The sequence below is a fragment of the Pogona vitticeps genome, chromosome 3 (assembly GCF_051106095.1).
Source record: "Pogona vitticeps strain Pit_001003342236 chromosome 3, PviZW2.1, whole genome shotgun sequence".
Taxonomy (NCBI): Eukaryota; Metazoa; Chordata; class Lepidosauria; order Squamata; family Agamidae; genus Pogona; species Pogona vitticeps.
Window position 1 is genome coordinate 41052922 of NC_135785.1, and position 21330 is coordinate 41074251.

General features: G+C 41.0%; 2 protein-coding genes across 9 annotated transcripts in view; one reads left to right on the plus strand and one right to left on the minus strand.

The window, feature by feature from the left end:
• Positions 1-11457, minus strand: part of LOC144587837 (uncharacterized) — a 34669-nt gene extending 23212 nt beyond the window's left edge. For 6 of the 8 annotated variants that reach the window (XR_013543010.1, XR_013543009.1, XR_013543011.1 and 3 more), the window contains exons 1-3: positions 11308-11396; positions 10922-11154; positions 9861-10009 (exon numbers count right to left, since the gene is read on the minus strand). Coding sequence is in view for 1 of the 8 variants with exons in the window: in XM_078389224.1 (XP_078245350.1) it covers positions 11308-11457 (150 nt within the window). In the remaining 7 variants the exon portion in view is untranslated. Of the gene's footprint in view, positions 1-9860; positions 10010-10921; positions 11155-11307 lie in introns of all 8 variants that reach the window. The other 2 variants (XR_013543008.1, XM_078389224.1) reach the window with 2 other exon arrangements.
• Positions 11340-21330, plus strand: part of PIK3CB (phosphatidylinositol-4,5-bisphosphate 3-kinase catalytic subunit beta) — a 108812-nt gene continuing 98821 nt past the window's right edge. The window contains exon 1 of the mRNA XM_072995948.2: positions 11340-11477. The gene's annotated coding sequence lies outside the window, so the exon portion shown is untranslated. The remainder of the gene's footprint in view (positions 11478-21330) is intronic.

Sequence of the window (21330 nt, forward strand, 5' to 3'; positions counted from 1 at the left end):
AGTTCTACCATTAGGTCCATATCTACTGTCTACCCATAGTATGGACCTTTTAAAGTCAAATTAGACACGCAAGGAATTATTAACTACCATTAGTTGTTAATAAAAAATGTCTTTTTCTGGAGAGTTTCAGCTGCTTTCCTACAAGAAATAGAAACAGATGGAGAGAATCTCTAGAATGAGCAACTCATGGACTGCAGGCTAAGCATAGTTTACTGAGGATGCACCAGTACTAATGGCAGGGAACAAGGCTTTAGCTAATCATGCCCAACCTTTCACATAGAAAGGGCTCCTGCCAATATCATGAAGTGGGTTAGTAAGTGAGCCACTTCAGGGTATTGGCAAATTAATCACTTCCCCTGCAGGAGAAGTGGGGGGGGGGGATATTCTTTTACTGTATACTCTATTGCTGATGCATTGCATCAGTTAGTTGGTGAAAATGCTGTTTTATACATATAACCCCATATGTTTTCAAAGAGTGGCCATGCACATGATGCTTCAGAAGTTGGAAGGGCATGTAAATAACTATAAGATCATTGTTAGGAAGTGGGCTAATCATGATGGAATAATGTATACCTTAACTAAATAAAGAGCTTTTGAAGTCAGATATACAGAACTTTATTGCATCTGTAGGAAAGACAGAGAATCCATACTTCAAAGAAAGACAATCTTGACCTTGACAGAAGAGATATTACTCTGGAATGTGTAGCTGCCCCTATGTGAAAGATAAAGAACTTGAGGAGAGTCAAGAAGCACTATGTGCATGCATCCATTACATGATTCAACTAAGAGAAATAAGCTTCTGCTATTTAGCTGCCTTCCAGCAAAACAACAAACAGCATAAAAGTTACAGATGAATAGCTTGGTTAGATTTTCATCTTTCTCTAGTAATTTCTGTGTTTCTCCAGGCTTGAAAATACGACTAATGAACTTTTCAAGCATTAGAATCAGCTTATTTCTCTTTCATGCTCCATAGTGGGAAAAACTAAATCTTGAAAACAAATCTGACCTTCTAAGATGCCAAAATGAAGTACTTTCCTCACATACAGATGCTCCTTCAGCAGAAGCAGTTAGCCTGGCAAGCCCAAGCAGTAGCGGAGACCTGAGTTCAAATCTCTGCTGTACCACAGAAACTTGTGAAAGGGGGCAATGATACAATAACTCCTCAAATATATCACATACCTTGAAAATTCTATTAGGGTCACAATAAGTTGAGTGCAACTTGATAGCACAACAACAAAGTTAACCAAATTAGGTGGCTATGGTCAACATTAGTCGAACCAGATATAAAAGAACTAAGGTATTTGTTATGTTTCTTTGCATTTGTAAGCAGCAATTTGCTCTCAAAAATTGATGCAGCGTAAGATTTTTACAAAAAAAGTTTAAAATTAATAGGAAAGATCAGAAGAAATAAAACAGACTGTGGACAGCTAGACATATTCATACATATTCTAGGTCAGTGGTTCTTAACCTTTGTTACTCGGATGTTTTTGAACTGCAACTCCAGAAACCTCAGCCAGCGCAGTTGGTGGTGAAGGCTTCTGGGAGTTGCAGTCCAAAACTCCTGAGTAACCCAAGGTTAAGAAACAGTGTTCTAGGTAACAAAAAGATTCTGCTCCTTGCCAGATTATTGGTAAACAGTTAGTAGAAGTCTAAGAAACAGTAGTTATGAGTAAACTACAGACCCTGTACCCTGGAGATGTCTGATCTGTCCATGCCAACATACTGTGTGCCATAGGTATAGCAGCACCTTCACCATCAGGCTGCCTTTAAAAATAGTTTGAAACTTCATTTGATCCAGAATGTTGAAACCTAGCTGGAACCAATTAAAGGAAATGTGTAGCTCCTTTCTTGTGACAACCTTACCAGCTACTGGTCCCTTTCTGAGCACTCATGCTCTATAGGGACTTGGAACCAGGCTATCTGAATGGCTATATTTCAGAACATGAATGTGTTCATATTTCAAGATTTTTGGGGCAGATCCTTTTCTATGATTCATGCAGCAAAGTGACAACACTGAATGAAGCCACTGTTTATTAATAAGGGATAAGGCAGTTGATAATTTTCCACCTACACAAGTAGCACTTTCTCTGCATTTGAAATGAGCAGCATGACAAGTTGGACCTATTTGAAGGCACTTAGCAACAAGTCTGCGCTGGCTTAGCCAAGTGTATCAGCCTTGATGCAAGATTGGGAGTGGCATGTGAATCTTTTGTGTTGAGGATCTTCCTGTATTTGCAGGAAGACCCCCCTCAATGTGACTGGGGGGGGGGAAGAGGACATATCAGTGAAATATGACTGTATCAAAAAAGGATTATTGCACAAAGTAGATTAGGATCTACTGGGTGATTTGCTGTAGATCATTATAGATTTCTGATACATAGTTATTTAACATGGGCAGCAACAAAATGCTTTCTTCCCAGTTAAATTTAGCTCCTGAAACACAGAAATCTTGTAGTAACTAGGACCTGGCTTTTAGGTAAAAGGCAGAATGAGTGCAGGTGAGTTCTGGGAGTAGAAACAAAATATTTTGAATCTGACTGTGATGACTCTTGAGTTTCTAGTCAGAAGGAAAACAAAAACAAAGATACAAGCATGTTGAAATTTTTCCACCTCCGAGTAATGATTCATGTTCCAGGTTATTTTTGTGTAGTTAGGTAATATCTTTATCTTGGTTGAGGTTATAATGCCATGTACCAGCTAGTTTAGACATTTATCAGGCCCATTTTGATATACTGTATATACTATAAACAGGATACATAATATAAAGCACATTTTGGCCTAACAGTCTCATGGCCACATTGTGCACATTTTTTAAAAAACAACAACAACCAAATGAATACTGTAGTTCCTTCACATAGGAACATTGTTTTAAGGGCAAGCATACGTCAGTCTAATAGACGGTTGTTTGGATAATTCTGCTACATGCACTATTAAGCAAAGGTTCATACAAACTATAGTTCTTCTGTTTATTATAGCAAAATATGATGTATTACAAAAATGCAACTGCTGGGCATTTTGATTAGTGGTGTGAGGACAGACTCATTAGTCCCCCCCCTGTACCTTTTGAGTTGATCTAAAATCTTCAGAATATTCCCAGCATTAATATAGAGCTGTGACCTATCCCTCTTATTATGCAAAGTATTTGAGGGGTGATTTTAACTTGATCAAGTAGTTTAGCCCTATTTGGTTAAGAAAATATCTGTTCCTGATGGATAGGAAATCTGCCAGACATAGATTGTTTTTGTTTTATTGATTGATTGATTGATTGTTCAACACAGAGTCCACTCTCTCTAAAGGTATGGTTATAAGGACAATCATAATGAGCACCTGCACTTTGGAACTTACCAATACACCATTGATTATCCTACTCTTAAAAATCCCCCATTGCAAAATGAATATTACTATTAAGATTTCCTGTGGGCTTCATATGTGAGATTGCTTATAATAGTGTGAGATAAATTTCCACCACGATTCATGTCTATATCTCAGAGGAGCAATCCTAATGCAAACTTGTATTCATTTACAGTACTTTCACTGTAGTATGAACCCGCCAAAGGGATATTTCACTTTCTTTCTAGTGCATTAAGGTCACAGATTTATTTATTTATTGCATTTATACCCCACCCATCTAGTCAATTGACTACTCTGGGTGGCTGAATTAGACATAATAAACACATAGTTGGCAATCACATCTGAACTTTGGGACCAGAGTGTAGGAAAGGAAGCATTACAGTCTCTTGACCATCCCCATGTGTTGCTGTAAGAATGAAAAGCATCCCATGCTGCTGTTTTTCCTGCTGCTTCTTTTTGTAAAAAAAATGAAAACATGACTGCTAATGATATATTTAGCATAACACACTTTGTTTGGTTCTTTATATATATTCTTCCACAAGTTTCCCTGGGAGAAAGGTGAAGACCAAGGCATGTGCAAGAACACATGCTTCCAAAAAGGCACTGAGAATAAAAGCCTAACTTCATGCTCTACCTTTGAAGCTTAAAGGGAAACCCAGGCCAAAACACAGATTAGAGGAAGAATACTGCTGTTGCCCATAGATCCATCTACCCACTGGCTTTCAGCCTGCTTACACAATGCCTTCCCCAGCCTTCTACCCTCATGAGAAGAGCCATGCTGGATCAGACAAAGCTAATCTTGTAGAGCAAACTATTTACGGAGTGGCTCACCAGTGGACAATGGGAATCCCACCAGCAGGATCTTGCTTTATGTAGTCTAAATTTTTCATGTTTCAAATTTAGTGGATGATGCTGGATTCTAGGACTATAGCAAGTGTAGGGGATGCCTATAATGCCTGGTTTTCTATACTTCTGTCATGCTTTCCCGTACTTGCGATATAGTGTCCTTCCGTAACTCACTAGAATCGTAGCCCATGGACAATGAACAGAGCGGCTGAGAGAAAAGAAAGTTGTAGTCTTGCACACTGGGAGACCAGAAGGTTGGGAAAAGCTGGATACAGTAGAATCTATCTGCCTTTTCCAATCTTGCTAATACAGTGGTGCCTCGCTTAACGGGGCGCTCCGTTTAGCAACAAATCGCTTAGCAATGACTTTTTCGGAGCGTTTTTGCACTTCATTTAGCGATGGTCCCTATGGGCGATTTTCACTTAGCGATGGTTGGGACCATGCTTCGCATAGCGATTAAATTTTGGTCCCCTGTTTCGCTTAACGATGGTTTAAACAGCCTCATGTTTGCTGTTTTTTAAATGTTTTTCTGTTATTTATAAAGTTAAAGTTTACTGTTTAAAATGTTTCAAATCATAAAGTGCACTTAATAAACCCTTTGTTAACCAAACTTGACTTTGTTCTGACTCTTTTTTAATTTGTTGTTGTATTTTTCCCCCATTGAGATGCACTGAATAGGTTTCAATGCATTTCAATTGGGGAACCGCGTTTCGTTTAGCGATGTTTCCTATGGCGATTTTCGCTTAAGGACGGCAAATCATTCCTATTGGAACGGATTATCTGGTTTTCAATGCATTTCAATGGGAAACCGCGTTTTGCTTAGCGATGAAATCACTTAGCAGCAATTTTTTCGGAACAAATTAACATCGCTAAGGAAGGCACCACTGTATGTAGCTTAGGAAGCAGGAAAGAATTACTTGCCAGAGATCAGACACCAACAATAGTTGTGTTATTAGACATATCTATATCTGATCTTTCCTCCAAAGAGTTCAGTACTAATACCAAAGTACTGTATAGGACACTCCTCTTTTCTGCTTAATCCTTACAATAACACAGTGCAGGCTGCAAGACACTGATAGTCCAAGGTCACAACAATGGAATTTCATGCCACAGTGGGGATATGAATCTCTGTCTCCCAAGCTTCATGCCAGTACTCTAGCCACTACACCACACTAGGCCGACTATTGAACCACTTCTAATACCAGCATCCCACATGCTTACTCAAAATGAAGCTGCATAGAATTGCGTATTCACCCACAATCCTGTACTATACAAAATTGCCTCTGGCTTAGCACAAATGAATACAGTGGCATTTATTGCAAAGCATACATTCATGCACAACAACCTGTGCTGTAGACATGCCATTTAACCTTATGCCAAGCCCCAAACACTGAAACTGAGGAAACAAATACCTGATAATGAAATGTGATTCCTCTCTATTTTACATGGTTTGATATTCACCTTATGTTACAGATTCATGTTTATGCAGCAAAACAGTAAAATCGTTTTCATAGCAGAAAAACATTGTATTAAAACACTGTATTAAAATGTTATGCAAATGAACTGAAAAAGAATGTTACATTAATACTCAGGGGAACATTTTCAAATTGCAATATAAGCTATGCTCTCTCAAGGAATCTGTGGAACAAAATAAAGACTTGCATCCATTGAGGGCAGCAATTTAACAACAATCAAATACAAAATCACTTCACTGGAAGCAAGGAAATTGTCAGCTTGCCGTTATTCAGCTGCTAGTGATTTAAAAATAGACATTGATTTTTTTAAACACTTTAAGCTGAAATTGACAAGTGCCTCCACAATGTAGGTCAAAAAAAATTATACATAATTCAACTCAGATTCAGAATTTATGCAAGAACTAATAGGCCCTTCTGAGGACAAGAGTTGGCACAATTGGTTTCCAGCATCAATTCCCCAAAGTTGCTATTTAAAGAATACTTTCCAGCAGTACAGAAGGTTCCTATTTAAAGGTTTCAGTTTGGAAATCATGGCTGCAATTATGTCATACATACTATAATATACAGTTATGTGAAAAATAAAGTCCACCCTCTTTGAATTCAATGCTTTTATGTATCAGGACATAATAAAAATCACCTAGTCCTTAGCAGGTCTGAAAATTAAGTAAATACAACCTCAGATGAACAACAACGCATGACATATTACACCATGTCATGATATATTTAACAAAAATAAAGCCCAAATGGAGAAGCCATGTGTGAAAAATTAAGTGCACCTTATGATTCAACAGCTTGCAGAACCACCTTTAGCAGCAATACCCTGAAGTAATTGTTGTATGACTTTTGTCAGTCTCTCACACACTGTTCTTTACAACGATGCTTCAGTTCATTGAGTTTTGTGAGCATTTGTTTATGCACAGCTCCCTTAAGGTCCTGCCACACAATTTCTATCAGGCTGAGGTTCTTACTTTGACTGGTCCATTGCAACACCTTCTTTTTCAGCCATTCAGTTCTAGATTTGCTGATGTGCTTGGGATCACTGTCCTGTTGGATGTCCCAGTTTCCGCCAAGCTTCAGTTGTCAGACAGATGGCCTCACATTTGACTCTAGAATACTTTGGTATACAGAGGAGTTCCTGGTTGACTCAGTAACTGCTAGGTGCCCAGCTCCTGTGGCTGCAAAACAAGCCCAAATCATCACCCGTCCACCACTGTGCTTGACAGTTGGTATGAAGTGTTTGTGCTGATACGCTGTATTTGGTTTTCACCAAACATGGTGCTGTGTTTCCAATTGTACTGTTGTGAACTTTAACATTTAACAAGCTAACTGAGGCCTGTAGAGTCTGAGATGTTATTCTCGGGTTTGTTTGTTTGTTTTTCAATTCCTCTGAGCATTGCACAGTCTGATCTTGTGGTGAATTTGCTTGGATGTCCACCTGTTCCTTAAATGTTTTTCAGTTGTGAATAATTCTCCTCACTGTAGAATGATGGACTTTAAATTGTTTGGAAATGGCCTTATAACTCTTCCCAGATTTATGGGCAGCAAAAATTGCTTCTCTACAATGATTGCTGATGTGTTTCCTCCTTGGCATTGTGTTAACACACACCTGAATGCTACAGACCAGCAAACGGCTAAAACATAAGCTTTTATAGCACACTTCTTGATAACCACTTACTCAATGGCCTTTGGTTAGCAGCACCTGGCTGCTACTTAGCCTCTTAATTCCTATGAAAGCAGTAAGGGTGTACTTTTTCACACGTGGCTTCTCCATTTTTGCTTTATTTTTGTAACATAAATCATGACATGGTGTAATATGTCATTTGTTGTTGCTCACCTGAGGTTGTATTCACCTAATTTTTCAGACCTGCTAAGAACCAGATGATTTTTATTGTGTCCTGATACATAAAACCATAGAATTCAAAGAGGGTGCACTATTCTTTTCACATGGCTGTGTATGCAATAGCTCTGTGGTTTGCAACCTTGGGTCCCCAAATTTCTTGGACTAAAATTCTCAGAAGCCTTAAACACTAGTTGTGTCGGCCAGAATTTCTTGGGTTTGTAGTCCAAGAACATCTGGGGACTCAAGGCTGGCACCCACTGGTAAATCTTACTAACCCCAATCAAATCTTGGATTGTCAACCAAAGTAACATTTACTAGCACAACCACCATAACGGGGAGGTTAGCATCATTACCTTAAGAGAAGATAGTTTTCAGATGTCTAGCCATGTTACTCTTACCTGGTTAACCCCCTCCATGCCTCCCACTGCCCTAAGTAGTGGAAAACTGATACCACCACAACATCCCTCATCATTCCCACTGCAAGGGCACATTGGAAGAACCAGGAGCCAGAGCAGAAGGCGGCAAATTCAAAAACCGCCAAAATGTAACCTCAACAGGGCAGAAGGCGGCAAATTTAAAAACCGGCAAAATGTAATAAAATGGTTGTTCTCCCCGCACTCATTCACACTGTGACTACAGAAAAAAAAATCACATTCCCATTAGTCCCCAAAACCATGGAAATTGGGCAGGTCAGCTCCCCAAAACAAGGTCCATCTAGAGCAGTGGTTCTTAATCTTTGTTACTCGGATGCTTTTGAACTCCCAGAAACCCCAGTCAGGACAGCTGGTGGTGAAGGCTTCTGGGAGTTGCAGTCCAAAACTCCTGAGTAACCTAAGGTTAAGAACCAGTGATCTAGAGTTCTCCTCTCACTGCAACCTGAGAGCCTTCCCTAGAACTGGTGGTGACTCACATCTGTTCAAACACCCTCCTCTCACTAAGGCATCTCTAGAACAAGGAGCTAGGAACCTTCACTTGACTCTTGCTGGCATTTTTCCAGGCAGTTAAACAACAAGAAAGATGCCAAGGTGAGAAAACCTCGTCAGGCTGTGATCAGTTGCTGCTCCATCTGTTCTATTGCTGTGTCAAGCTGCACTCCTAAGGGATTGCACCTTAGATGCCTTGATTTGAGGTTCATTCAAATATTGTGTATCCTCCCGGGTGAGCTTTCCTTAACAAGGCAACACCCACTTCTGGAACTCTTGCTGGCTCTGTCCCAGACAGGTACAGTGGGGTCTTGACTTAAGAACGGCTCGAGTTAAGAACATTTTGACTTACGAACCGCTCTCATGGGAAAATATTGACTTGACTTACATACTTAGATTTGAGTTAAGAACTGAAAAAAACCACGTGGGAGGCAGGGAAAGCGCAAAATTTGAACTTTCAGTTAACTGTTGGCCAGTGAAAAGGGTGCCTGTCTGCTTCCTCACTCCTCCCAGCGTTTAGAGAGTGGATTGGGAGACAGTCTTCGGACTGCCTGGTACTGTACTGCCTGGACTGTATTTTCCCTGCCTTCCCTGAACCTTTCTTGACCTAAGAAAAATAGAAACAAAATATCCCCCTCTAGTGGTCGAAGGCAGAATAGCAGCTTCCCATTAGTTTCTATGGACGGAAAAGAGCAGATACGGATCAAATGGTTTTCAATGCATTCCTATGGGAAATGCAGATTTGACCTGCAAACTTTTTGACTTGAGAACCGCCTTCCAATACGGATTAAGTTCTCAAGTCAAGACCCCACTGTATCTGGAAGTCCTAGTGAGGAGATCTCCTCTATAAGGTTGTTGCTATATCTATCCCACTGTTCACGGGTCTTTTATGTCACATCGGTTTTGCCTAAATTATATATGCAGATTTCAAATTACATACATGTTGAATGGGATATTCTGTGTATAGGGCTGATTTTAACATTAGTTAACAATTTTAGAAGCTTTGTTAAAGAAACATTAGGATTAATTTTAACTTTTAAGGCAGTGTATGAGGTCTCTAAAAACAGTATGATGCTCCCGTTCAGTTACTGCCTGAAACAATGCCTCTAAACCTCTTTTTCTAACTGGAGTCTGCCATCTAGCCCAGCTTTTCCAGGAAAACTGTGGAAGAAGTATACCCAACCTGCTTCAAGTTTTCCATTACACAGTAAAAGGAAATGGAAGAAACAGAAAAAGGCAGAACACATAATATGTCTGAAACTTGAAACCATTTTATATGACATCTTTAGTAAATATTGCAATTCCACTGAATCAATTTTCTGACTATTTTCTGCCTCAGTAAGGGCTGCCGTTATTAATTTCAGCCTTAAAAACTAGCAAGCACCTTCAAAACCGCATTCATCATATGAAGAAGATTTCCCCCACCTCTTTTACACACAGGCTGGAATGTTTGTTTTCATAGAGCTGGAAAGGATCAGAGTGGCACCCAAGTCAAGGTGCCTTCCAGTGACCTTTCCTGTGCAAGAAATGTATAATTCAAGGGTTCCTTGGTAGACAACCATACAACTTCTATTCTGTTGAAAGGAAGCATAGTAAAGATACAAATACACATTATGTAGAGAACAAGCACGGATTTTTGTTACCTATGTTGAGTACCTCTCTCTCTCTCTCTCTCTCTCTCTCTCTCTCTCTCTCTCTCTCTCTCTCTATATATATATATATATATATATATATATATATATATATAGGTGTATTGCAGAAGACACTTAGTCTTCTCCAATACACCTATTGTTAGTGTATAATTTATTTAATTGTGCAACACAACAATTAAATAAATTACACACTTGCTCCCACCATATTAACTTATTTGAATTATATGCAGAGGGGTTTCCCTTCCTAAATATTGAATGACTATAATAATAATCAACAGGTTACTATTAAAGAAGATTTCATGTCTTGGACTCGGGTACTTTCCAAATGTTCTGGAACTGCTATTCCCATCATCTGTGACCACTGGCTTGGAAACCACCAACATCTGGAAGGCCACCACTTGGCCATCCCTGGCTGACTATAAGCTGCAGTCTCCTCGCCCAACCGGCTTCTTTGCCTCCTTCGCAACCTTTTTCCTAGGTGTGCTCCCGTCTCACCTTTAGGGGTCGAAGCAAAGCACCCGGCACTCTATTCCCCGCTTGCCGTCCCCATGCAGAGAAGCTGGTTTAGCACCCAGGCATCCATCTCCCCCGGGGTGGGGATAGGTACCACTCCGGCCCCTCTGCGCCCTCCTCCACATGGATGTTGCCTGGGAACGGTCAGAACTTAGGAACGTTAGGGGTTCGGGGACTGCAACTCCCAGAATCGGCATTTTGAGAGCTGTACTCCCGAAAGGCAACGTTCCCAAGCGCCGGCCCCAGCTACCCCCCGCCCGAGGAGAAGCATCTCTCTCTCTCTCTCTCTTTCTTCCTCCCTTTCCCCTCCAAGGTCCAAACCGAAACGGAAGCGATGCCCCTTCTGCTCGGGACCCTCTGCATTCCTTTCCCCATCCAACGCCGCTTCGCCTTCAGCCTTGCAAAGAGGTGGCTTCCTAATTGGCAGCGGCTCCAAGCTTCGGGAGGAGGAGGAGGAGACGGCAGAAAGTGAAAGTATCGTCGCGCCAGGATCCTTTGATTTTTTTTGTAATTGGTCCTTCCGTCACGCGCCCCCGTGGGATTGGCTGAACGAGCTGGAGGGCGAAGGAGGAAGGGGGAGGGAAGCTGTTGCCCGGGCAATGCTCGTCCCCTCCCTCCCTCCCTCCCTCCCTCCCTTCTCCTCCTCCTCCTCCTCCTGCGTGCTAGGAGGGGAAAGCCGGCGTCCTCGGCCGGTCTGACATACTCACAGCCCGGAGGTTGGGGAGGAAACCACCTAGAAAGCCCGGGAGGGTCACGCCCGCCTCACCGGTGGCGGAGGCAGAGCAGCCGCTGCTACGTTGGCCGCCCAGAGCAGGAGAGGGGGGAGAAGCAGCAGGAGCTGCCGCCGCCGCCGCCATCCTCACCCTTGGCTGAGCAGGTGAGTGTGTGTGTGTGAGAGAGAAAGCCGAAGGCGCTCTGCTGGGAAAAGGAAAGCCTACGGCCGGATCGGTGGCTCCGGAGGCGGGAGACGAGGCAGCCTGACTGGCGTCTGGCTCCGTCCCGGCGCTCCGCCGCTCTTCCCCGTCGGCGTGGACGCCGCAACGCGCCCGCAAGACGGTGGATCCCCCTCGGTGGGAACCGCAGCGGCGGAGCTTGCTTGCCTGCCTCGCAGACGCCTTTTCCTCGCGGCGCCTGCGCGCGGGGGCGTGGGTGCTCCCCTTTCCCAAACCTTCCTCTTTCAGACCTTTTACAACCACCCCCGGAAGCATCTTGCCTTGCTTGGCAGCCAGACCCCCCCCCCCCCTCTCCCGAGCTCCCTGGGTGTGTGTATTCAGGCTCGTCGCCTTGCCTCAGCGGTCCCGGGGCCATCCCAAAGATAGATCTGTTTGTTTTTTCCTCCTGCTACTTCTCGCGCTTTATTCCTCTCCCATGGAGAGATTTCACCCTCGTTTGGGGACATGGCATGCTTCCGAGGGAGTGAGCTGTTGTCCTTTACTTTGATCGCGGCGGAGGTAGTAAGATAACGACATTTATCAGAGGGTGGGTGTGTTTTCCCCCAACACCACCACCACCTTTAAAAACATTGCAACACTGGCTTGCTCAACAGGCACCGGAGTCAGACGTCTGTTGCTGCCTTCCTTTCAGCGGTCATGTGAAGTTTAGTCACCTCTTTATCAGTTGGGATGAGTGCAGAGGCTGTAATGAAAGGGCTGCGAAATGCCTACCAAAATGCAGGAGATGATAAGAACTCGGGCTGTGAATGTTTGCCACACGGACATTATCAGTAATTCCCAGGGTCCTCTTTCTGCTAATCTTGCCGGGCTTCACTACAGTCCCGAGCACCCGGGAGGGAGGGAAGGGTTTGAGCCCTTGGACTCCCTCTGAGCTGGCCTGAGAACTTTTTGTTTTAGGAACCGGTGTAAAATCTCTTAGCAGAAACAAAAACAACCAGAGAAGCAACAGTCCCGGAGGCATCTTGATAACTAACAGATTTATGTCCCTGTGACCTTTCATGGATTGCAGTCCACTTCTTTGGAATTGTAACCGATAGAAACCTGTGTATATTGCTTTTGTTATAGGCAAGATGTGAAGGCCTCTGGATTGCCTTTAAATAAGGTTATTTTATCCTTGGAGGATGCCCTGAATAGTTTTTAGAGTAACTCATTCTCAGCTTCCCCTAGTTGTTACTTTTCTGCAGTTAAACCAGGAAGAGGCGACAACAAAGTCTTTTTCTTTTTTGCAACACTCAGTGTTTGTTTACATGTTGCATAAGAATTACCAAAACTCCGGCTACTCTTACAAATAAGTATTAGCTGGTTTTTTGTTTTGTTTTGTTTTGTTTTTTGGTAGGAGTTGATGTGTGCCTATAGTGTTGTATAGTTAAAAGTTAATACTAATACTGTGCTGTATAATGTATTTAACACCTGGCTCTTCCAGTTGATAGATGCTTGAGATCTTTCTCTGCCTTGGAATTGTGTTCCTAAGTAAAGGCTGCCTGTTTTAGACTTGTAAATGAGGAAGGGGAAGTTGCTTGGGTCTATTACGTTCTGTTTCCATATCCTCAGAGTCATTGTGAGATCTTTCAAAGATTACAGCTTCAAATAAAGTGCTCTAATTTCTGAGAAGTCTTATATATGACCTCTGGTAAGCTCCAGTATAGTAAAATACTGAGATCAGAGTGTCTGTAGCACAGTGTCTTAAGCATTTCTTAATAGCATCTTTGACTATTGTTCTGTTGTGTAGGCTGTTTATTGAAGTTATGTTTACGAAAGCAATATCTATACCAGCTCTACTCTGAGGTATAGAGGTGAAAGGTGAGGTGTTGGTTGTTGCAACCTACTATGATAATTGTATTTGTTTAAATATTGATGCAGAGCCTAAAAACATATCTGGACTACAACTCCCAGAATACTGCAGCTAGTGTGATCTCTTTTCTAGATTTTGAACTTAAGCAGGGTGGATTTGATTTAAATCATGATTTAAATTTTAAAAATTGGATTTTTTAAAAAAATAATTTTTATCCACCCTGAACTTAGGTAATGATTTTGTACAATATTTACTGGGCAGCTTTATTTATTATAGGGCTCCTTTTTCTTCTGAGGTCTACATTCATATCTTTCTTTCTTTTTCTTTCTCTCTCTCTCTTTTTCTGTGTGTGTGTACACACGGACAGTATGTATCTGTGTCTGTACCAACAATGGGCAGAGCAAGAACAAAAAACTTGATATCTCTCCTATTTTCCTCTCTCTCTTTCTGCCCTGTCCATAACTGCATAGTCTGTTTAGGAGAGTAAGGCTGAGACTATGTTGTTAAATACCACTTGTAAAGAAGGAGAATTCAAAGTGTTTTTTATTGCCCACATGATGCAAAGGCTGATTTGAAGAAGTCCAGCCCTTTTTGCTTCCAGAGTGGCTTTTTTCAACTGTACTCCGGGGGGGGGGGTGTTCTAGTTTTTTGTGCCAGAACAATTTGAATGGGCTTTTCCCCTTTGGGTTAGTTGTGATAAGTTCTTGTGAAGATGGGAGGAGTATGTTTATAGGTAGTTTTTTATGTATGCAGTTGGGACATGATGTTCAGGATCAGGGGAACCCCCCCCCCCCAAATTCTCCCTAAACCTTATCCAGTTGTTGTTTTTTAATTCATACATATATGGCATTAGTGCTAGATTATCATATCATCTTAGTGCTAGGTTGTCATTATAATTATTTCGTATATTTACATCTCCATCAGTTCACCATCAGATTGGCAGAGGTGGGAGCAGAGGAAGGAATGAAGGAAGGAGGGTTGTGGGGTGGAAAGCAAATCATATTGCATCCAGTCTGAACAGTGAACACTCAAATCAGTCTGCAGCCTCTGTAATACATGCTGCGAATCAGATCACAGGCTATGAATCAGATCCACACTAATTTGCCTTTTCAGAGTAGTTACAGTTTAAAATGGTCAGAACATTCTGAACTGATTATTTGCAAAAGGCATTTGAGATCCAGGGAAGGGCTGCATGTTGCTTCCCTCTCTTACAACAGAAAGAATACTGTTGGCATAGGTGTATTATAGTCACCTGCCAAAATACAAAGATTTCTTTCCTATAGAAACCCTATGCTCTTTCAATGGGCTTATGGTCATAAATTATCAGTGGTGGTTCTTCCTAAATATGGTATCTCTGCATGTAGTATTACTTGGAAATTCAGTTACTGCAGGATTTTGATTTTCTTGAGATGAAAACTAGGATGCTCAGTATTTCGGGCTTTAATATCTCTTAAACATCAAGGACATTTGTGTGGAGCCAGACAACATCCATTGGAAATTGAAAATAATACTTGTGTGACTCCCATCAGCATAAATTTGAGATATGAATTTATGAAAACTAAGAAGTCAGCATACACATTTCCTGTTGAATACCAAGTCATATTGAATAGTATGCAGCAGCAAATGCCTCAGTGGTGCCAGTTCACAGCTAAGATTTATGTCAATGGATTTATTGTGGTAAGTGTAATTTATAGGAATCTGGTCATTGAGTTTAAGATTCCAGGAGTCTAACCATGCCAGTCTGTTTTGCCTTGGCTTTTTGTTTTGCTGCAAGAAAGTATGTACATAGCAAGGTAACAAATTTGTTTTGGTATCTTCTTGTGGACCAAAACACAGTGTCTAGGATATATGACTACTTGTAACTGATAGACTATATAATAGACTGTATGTGCGCTCACATGCACCCCCACCCCCATATATTGTTTAAAGTAACAAAAACTGTTTGGGTGTGATAGAGGGAAAAACAGAGAATTAGCCTGCAAGCACTGTCAGGTGCAGCATATAGATCTCTGGAAATCTGGTTCGTATTGGGTTCAGAGAGAAGAGCAGATAATAGGTTTTATTGCAAAAAGAGAGGCACCACAAGTCAGAGATAGGAAAAACGCAGTCTAAATTCAAAGCTCTTCCAATGAGTCACTTTAAGATAAAGCCACTTTGGCAGATGCTGTGGGGAGGCAATAGGGGAAAGGTGTGTCCTTTTACTGTGCAAAAGCAATTGAAGATGAACGTCAGGATAGGAACAGATACAGGTTAACAAATCACAATTAATATTTAATATAATTACTGTTTCATGATCATGTTTCTTTGATGTTGGAGGACTAGAAATACCAATGAAATGATAAGTCTCATAATTTAAAAGGTAAGTTCCTAGCATGGCATTGGGTTGACATCCATGTGGATGTCCCAGATGTGAGACTACATGGCTTGAAGTCTGCGCAGCCTGAGTGAAATCTGCAATTGCTTTTCATTTCAATAGCATGTTGAGAACTAAATTTGAATGGGAATAGAGCCTAGTTATTTGATCCTCAGTGTGATGTAGAGGATAGATTGACAAGCTGGGACTCAGGAGACCTGGATTTGAATCCCTGCTTAGCCATGGAAGCTCACTGGAGACGTGGAACTAGTAAAACCGCACCTTAAATATCTCAGCTTGAAAGCAGCAGTAGCAACAACAACAACAACAACAACAACAGAGCTAGTTATTGTCGATATAATTGTGACGTTTATGTATGTTTCTAGAATCTGGGTTGATATTATGAATTTGACTTAAAGCCAAGTATGATCACCCCTTATTAGGCTTATTTTATTCGAGAACTAATATTTAGGAGACTGTTGCATTGGACAAAGACATCTTTCTGAAAGATATGGAATGGAAAGATCATCAGAGTTTTAAAAAAGATGTTTATATATCTTCTCTAAGTGAAGTAATATTCTTTCTTTGTGTAGGTGGAGGAGAACCTCAGAAATTCTGTAATTCAAATAAATGCAAATTAAATTTGCTGCAGAGACGATCTAATTGATATTAACAGAATTTATTTTTCTTTGGATGTTTTTCTGGTGCCAGAATGTTCAACTATAATGTTTCTTATGACTGTCACATTGACTAACTTTTGATTATCATGGATAAAAGGACTATATTGACTGAAGCCTTTCCATATCACTGTATGAACACAAATAAGTCAAAAGCGAATATAACTGGATTTTACTGTGTATCGCCTATTTTGCATGTCTTGGACCAGCATAGCAGTAAATGAGAAAAGATTCTTTTTGAGAGATGGTGTTTTATTTCTTCTTTTCTGATATGTGATTGCAAGTGGCTTTTATTTTATTTTGTAATCTTAAAACATCTATAGTGACCATAGAAACTGTCCATTGTCCATGTGTTGTATGTTAACATGGAAAAGGGAAGGTCTCCTTATATGTTATAGAGACAGAGATAGTTTGATCTCTAGCTTTTGAAAAATCATAATATTCGAAGTCTTTGCTCTGTTACACTCTCCTGAATTGCTTCGTTATTTAATCATCCCCATCTTCTATAGACTTTGTTCTTATTCCACAATGTTAACCGCTTCCCCTCCTCCAAAATTCTATCTCGGAGTGCATGGAATGTGTACATTATTATTCCAAATGATTCTTAGCATAATCATTGGAGGCATTGAAGAGAAAATTGGACAACCATCCGTCAGATCTGCTTTGATTTGGATTCCTGCATTGAGCAGAGATTGGACTCAATGGCCTTATAGGCCCCTTCCCACTCAGTTCTTCTATGATTCTATCATGGCTGCTTCTGAGACGAGTCTCTCTCTCTCTCTCTTTCTCTCTTGGAATAGGATTGGTGTTGAATCGGTGTTTAATAGTGGCCTTAAGATATATTGGGGGTATCACAAAATATATTATTTTAAAATAGTTAAATATAACTTCAAGAAAAAATCAGAATGTGAAAGTATTGCATAGTTATTGGAGTAGAGTGCCCTTATTTTATTTTGTTTGTGGGATATTTTTCCTCCTTCGGTAAACTTTTGTTGGTGTAGGTGCACACAGAATTATTACATGACTTCTGCTGTACCATACAAGACTGCAGTGTAGACAGCAAGGTGTGTTGGTATTAGCCTGAAAGTTCCTGGTGCTATTCTTCTGCCTTTCCTTAAGGCCAACTCAGGCAGTGATTGTGGACATGCATCATCAGAGAAAAGCAAGACCCTGGCGGGTTCTTTTCATTAACTGCATATTTAGTGCTTTGAATTAAAAACAGTTTGGCAAGGCTTTCAGAGAAGACAAGCAAAAGGGATATTCTTGACATTTGATAAGATTTAACTAGCCTAGGAGTGAGAACATACAGTATTATTTGTTGCGGGGGCACAGACCTGCCCTCCTCCAAACCACTCCACAGACACAATTCAGACAGAATATTCTACTGAATCCTGCTGACTCTGTTGGTAGTAACTCTTATAATCACTGTGGGATTTTTCCCATTTCTCTACAAAAACAAAAAAAGAAAACAACCCCCCCACACACACACACAACACAAACTAACAATTCTGCTGCTGATACTGTGAAGAGGGGTTAGGTCTTGTTGTATGCATTAATGCATGTTTCTGAAGTCTTGCTAGATTGTGACCATTGGGACTAAATTGACAGAAATCCACCTAGTTTTGTATAAACAGGAAGGCAAAGGAGAGCGTATTGGTTAGCAGCAATTCACCAGTGTGTTTTGTGCAGTTGTTACTTACTTACTTACTTACTTAACACTGGTGTAAATTCTCAATATGACTCTAGACACTGAGTTTTGGTTTGGTGTATAAACTGCATCTGAATTTTTATTCTGCTGAGTGAGTCTGGAAATATAATAAATACTCAATGGCTGAAATCCATTAGGAAGTTGCTATTAGAGCAGTGCTATTGAATCAGTGGGGATCTGGTGAGTCAATTCTTCTGTGAGTTCCATTAATTCAGTGAGGCTACTCTAGCTGTGACTTACTACTGGGTTTTGCCAGTGTTTGTGTAGCACATCCAAAGTGATTTATTGCAGTACTCGTTATAAAGTAAACCAGTTATTGCAATGGAGGGGAAGTTGGAGGTAAGATGCTGTTTTTATGTGTAATAATAGCCAGAATTCCTGAATTAGAAGAGCCTCTGTTCTGCATGTTGACTGTCTGTGTGAGTCATGTGGAAATTGTCCATAGACAGCACAGCTTTGCTTCTTAAAACCCAGCATCCTCTACCTGTGGATGAAAAGAGGTTTGGAATAAAGGTTGAGTGCTCTGCGTGGTTCTCAACACCTGAATAGCTGATGCCCAAACAGAACTGATATCAGACCCTCAACTCTCACAAAAAGGCAAAATAAGAACACCTTCCCCAAAATTAGTTGCAGTATTGTTCAGATATAGACAACATAGTGCTCCTACAATATTCTGGATGACAGTTCCCATAATCCCTGATAACTGACCATGCAATATGGAGCGTCTAGGAATTTTATTATAAATTGCTTATTCTTGTAAACAAAACAAATGCAAATAAATCTACACATGGACTTCTTTCTCCAGTGAAGTGGCTGCATTTGGCACATGCTATAGTTTTCAGGTGCTTTTTAAAAAGTGTCTCATGTACATCCAAGTGTTTAGCCAATAAAAAGATGAAACTTTTTTCCTGAAGGGCAAAATATATATTTTGAAGACAGTTGTAACAGGTATTGTTCACTCCAGGTTCTCAAAATGACCAGACTGCAAAATCAGGACATTGCTGTTTTTGTGTGATTATTTCAAAGTGACTGTTGCCTTTATCTGTGCAGCCCACAGTGTTTCATATAGCCTTCCAGAACTGCTCAGTCAGTTTGCACCAATAAAGTGTCATTCAAAGGTTCAAAGTCTACTAGGAGCAAACTGCTTTAAAGAGGTTACTTACTGGCTTCGGAGTTCAAAATCCTTTCCAGGTCTTTCACTTGGTTGCTTACTCTGTGGCCCCCTGTAATCAGCGGCAGCCAGAGGAGGCTGAAACCATTCTCATCCCACATCGCCTGTCTGGTACTTTTTTGATGAAGCAGATGAGGCATTTACTGTAACACAAGCAAACGATAGGGCAGCTTAGGACACGGTAGAGCAGTGGTTCTTAACCTTTTTGAAAGAAACGCTCCCTTGAGCCATTGAGGAAGTTATCATCGCCCCCCTCCCTGAGGTGATATCTTACCTACCTACCTACCTACCTACCTACCTACCTACCTACCTACCTACCTACCTACCTACCTACCTACCTACCTAGTCTCCCTCCCCACCCGGGTGTGAGGCAGCACTTCACGGGGCGAGGATGAGGACCCAGGAGACCCTTTCCTTCCACCCAATCCACACTCAGTGCTCCCCTAAAGGAGAAAGGCGAGATGTGGCAGGTAGAAAGAGCTGGATCATCTGGCGGCAGCAGCAGCACCGGATCTACTGCCAGCACTGTAGCTGCAGTCGCCTTCACAGGTTTGGCTCGCTCCAGCACCCCCCTACCGCCCCCCTTCTGTTCTTTCACCCCCACACCGCCCCTTTTCGTTCTATCGCCCCCCTGAAAAATGAAATCGCCTCCTGGGGGGCATTATTGCCCACGTTAAGAACCACTGCGGTAGAGCGTGCAAAAGTAAACAGAGGAAACAATTATGAACTGAAGCAGGAATTATGCCAGTTTATGCATGTGGCAACATAAAGTTTGTTGCATACTATATGTACAGATAGTATTTTTATTTAAGAAGAACTGGCCCAATAAGGGCCCTATAGCTGCCGCTGTGTTGCTTGTGTTTATAGCTTCCCCATTCTGTTTGCCTATCATTAATATGACTCCTCAAAAATTAAAATCGTATTTATAGACCATATCCTCCCACATAATTAGCAGCAACCTTCTGGTAGCTCCAGTGTAAGAATATAGATTGCTCAGTGACTTGTGATGTCAACCCCAAAACACACACACAGAAACAATGGAGCTGTTTTGTTTTTGTTTCTTTTGGGTTTTTTTTCCTCTTTCTTAATTATCGGTGCTGATGTACATGGAAGTTATTCATTATGTACAAGTTCATGGTGTGATCTTTGAAAAAGAACCCCTCTGGTTTCTAGATCTGACTGATCTTGGCAGACTTGTTCTAGTTATTACAGTGCCAAAAAATTCTCCCATGACAATTCAGCCATTCTCATGCAATCTGATAAAAAAAGAAACCTCCTTGGAAAAGAATTTTGAAGGAGACGTTTCATAAAAATTATCACAGGTTAGGTTGAGGATTCTTGGTTTTATACCTATGAGGAGGGTGAGAATGTACATTTCTCAGCCACCCCAAACTTCAGTTCATTATTCACACACACTGCATATAGTTGGAGTGGAAGGAAATTGGGAGTGGTGTTGGGCTGATATGAAAGGACTGATGTATGACAAAGAAATGCTTACGATAAGGTATAACCACAGTATGAATCTGAGCTTTCATCAAGGGAATGGAGGGGGGATCCAGATCTTTGCATCATTGGCAGGAAGAAAGAATGTGATTTTCTAAGAGATAGATTATAGGGAACAACTAGGGAAAAAATGATTTGTGTGTAATCAACAGCATGATTGATTTTTTTTTTTTGTTGATAGAAAGGAAAATAATCAAGAATGATATGGCTTGGGGTGAAAGACAAAGACCTTAGTGTTGGAATACATTTAGTTTGATGATGGAATGGCAGAAATATCAGAGAGGTGACCCTGTAGCATTGCATGGTGGGAGAAGGTTCATGAGCAGAGAGAGATAACTTAGGAATAACCAGAAGTCATATTACATCAACTAGGGATGTTTTGCAAGGAATGAACAGGATGGTACCAAGGCACAGATCCTAAGAATTCCCCAGGAACCCAGTATAGAGCAGGAGAGCCTATTACATTTCATGAGATATGAGATTGAGGCAATCATCACATGCTGTTATAATGCTTTTATTAACTTTTTATGTACTTGTCCAAAATCAGGGAACTGAAAAAAATAGTCCAGATAT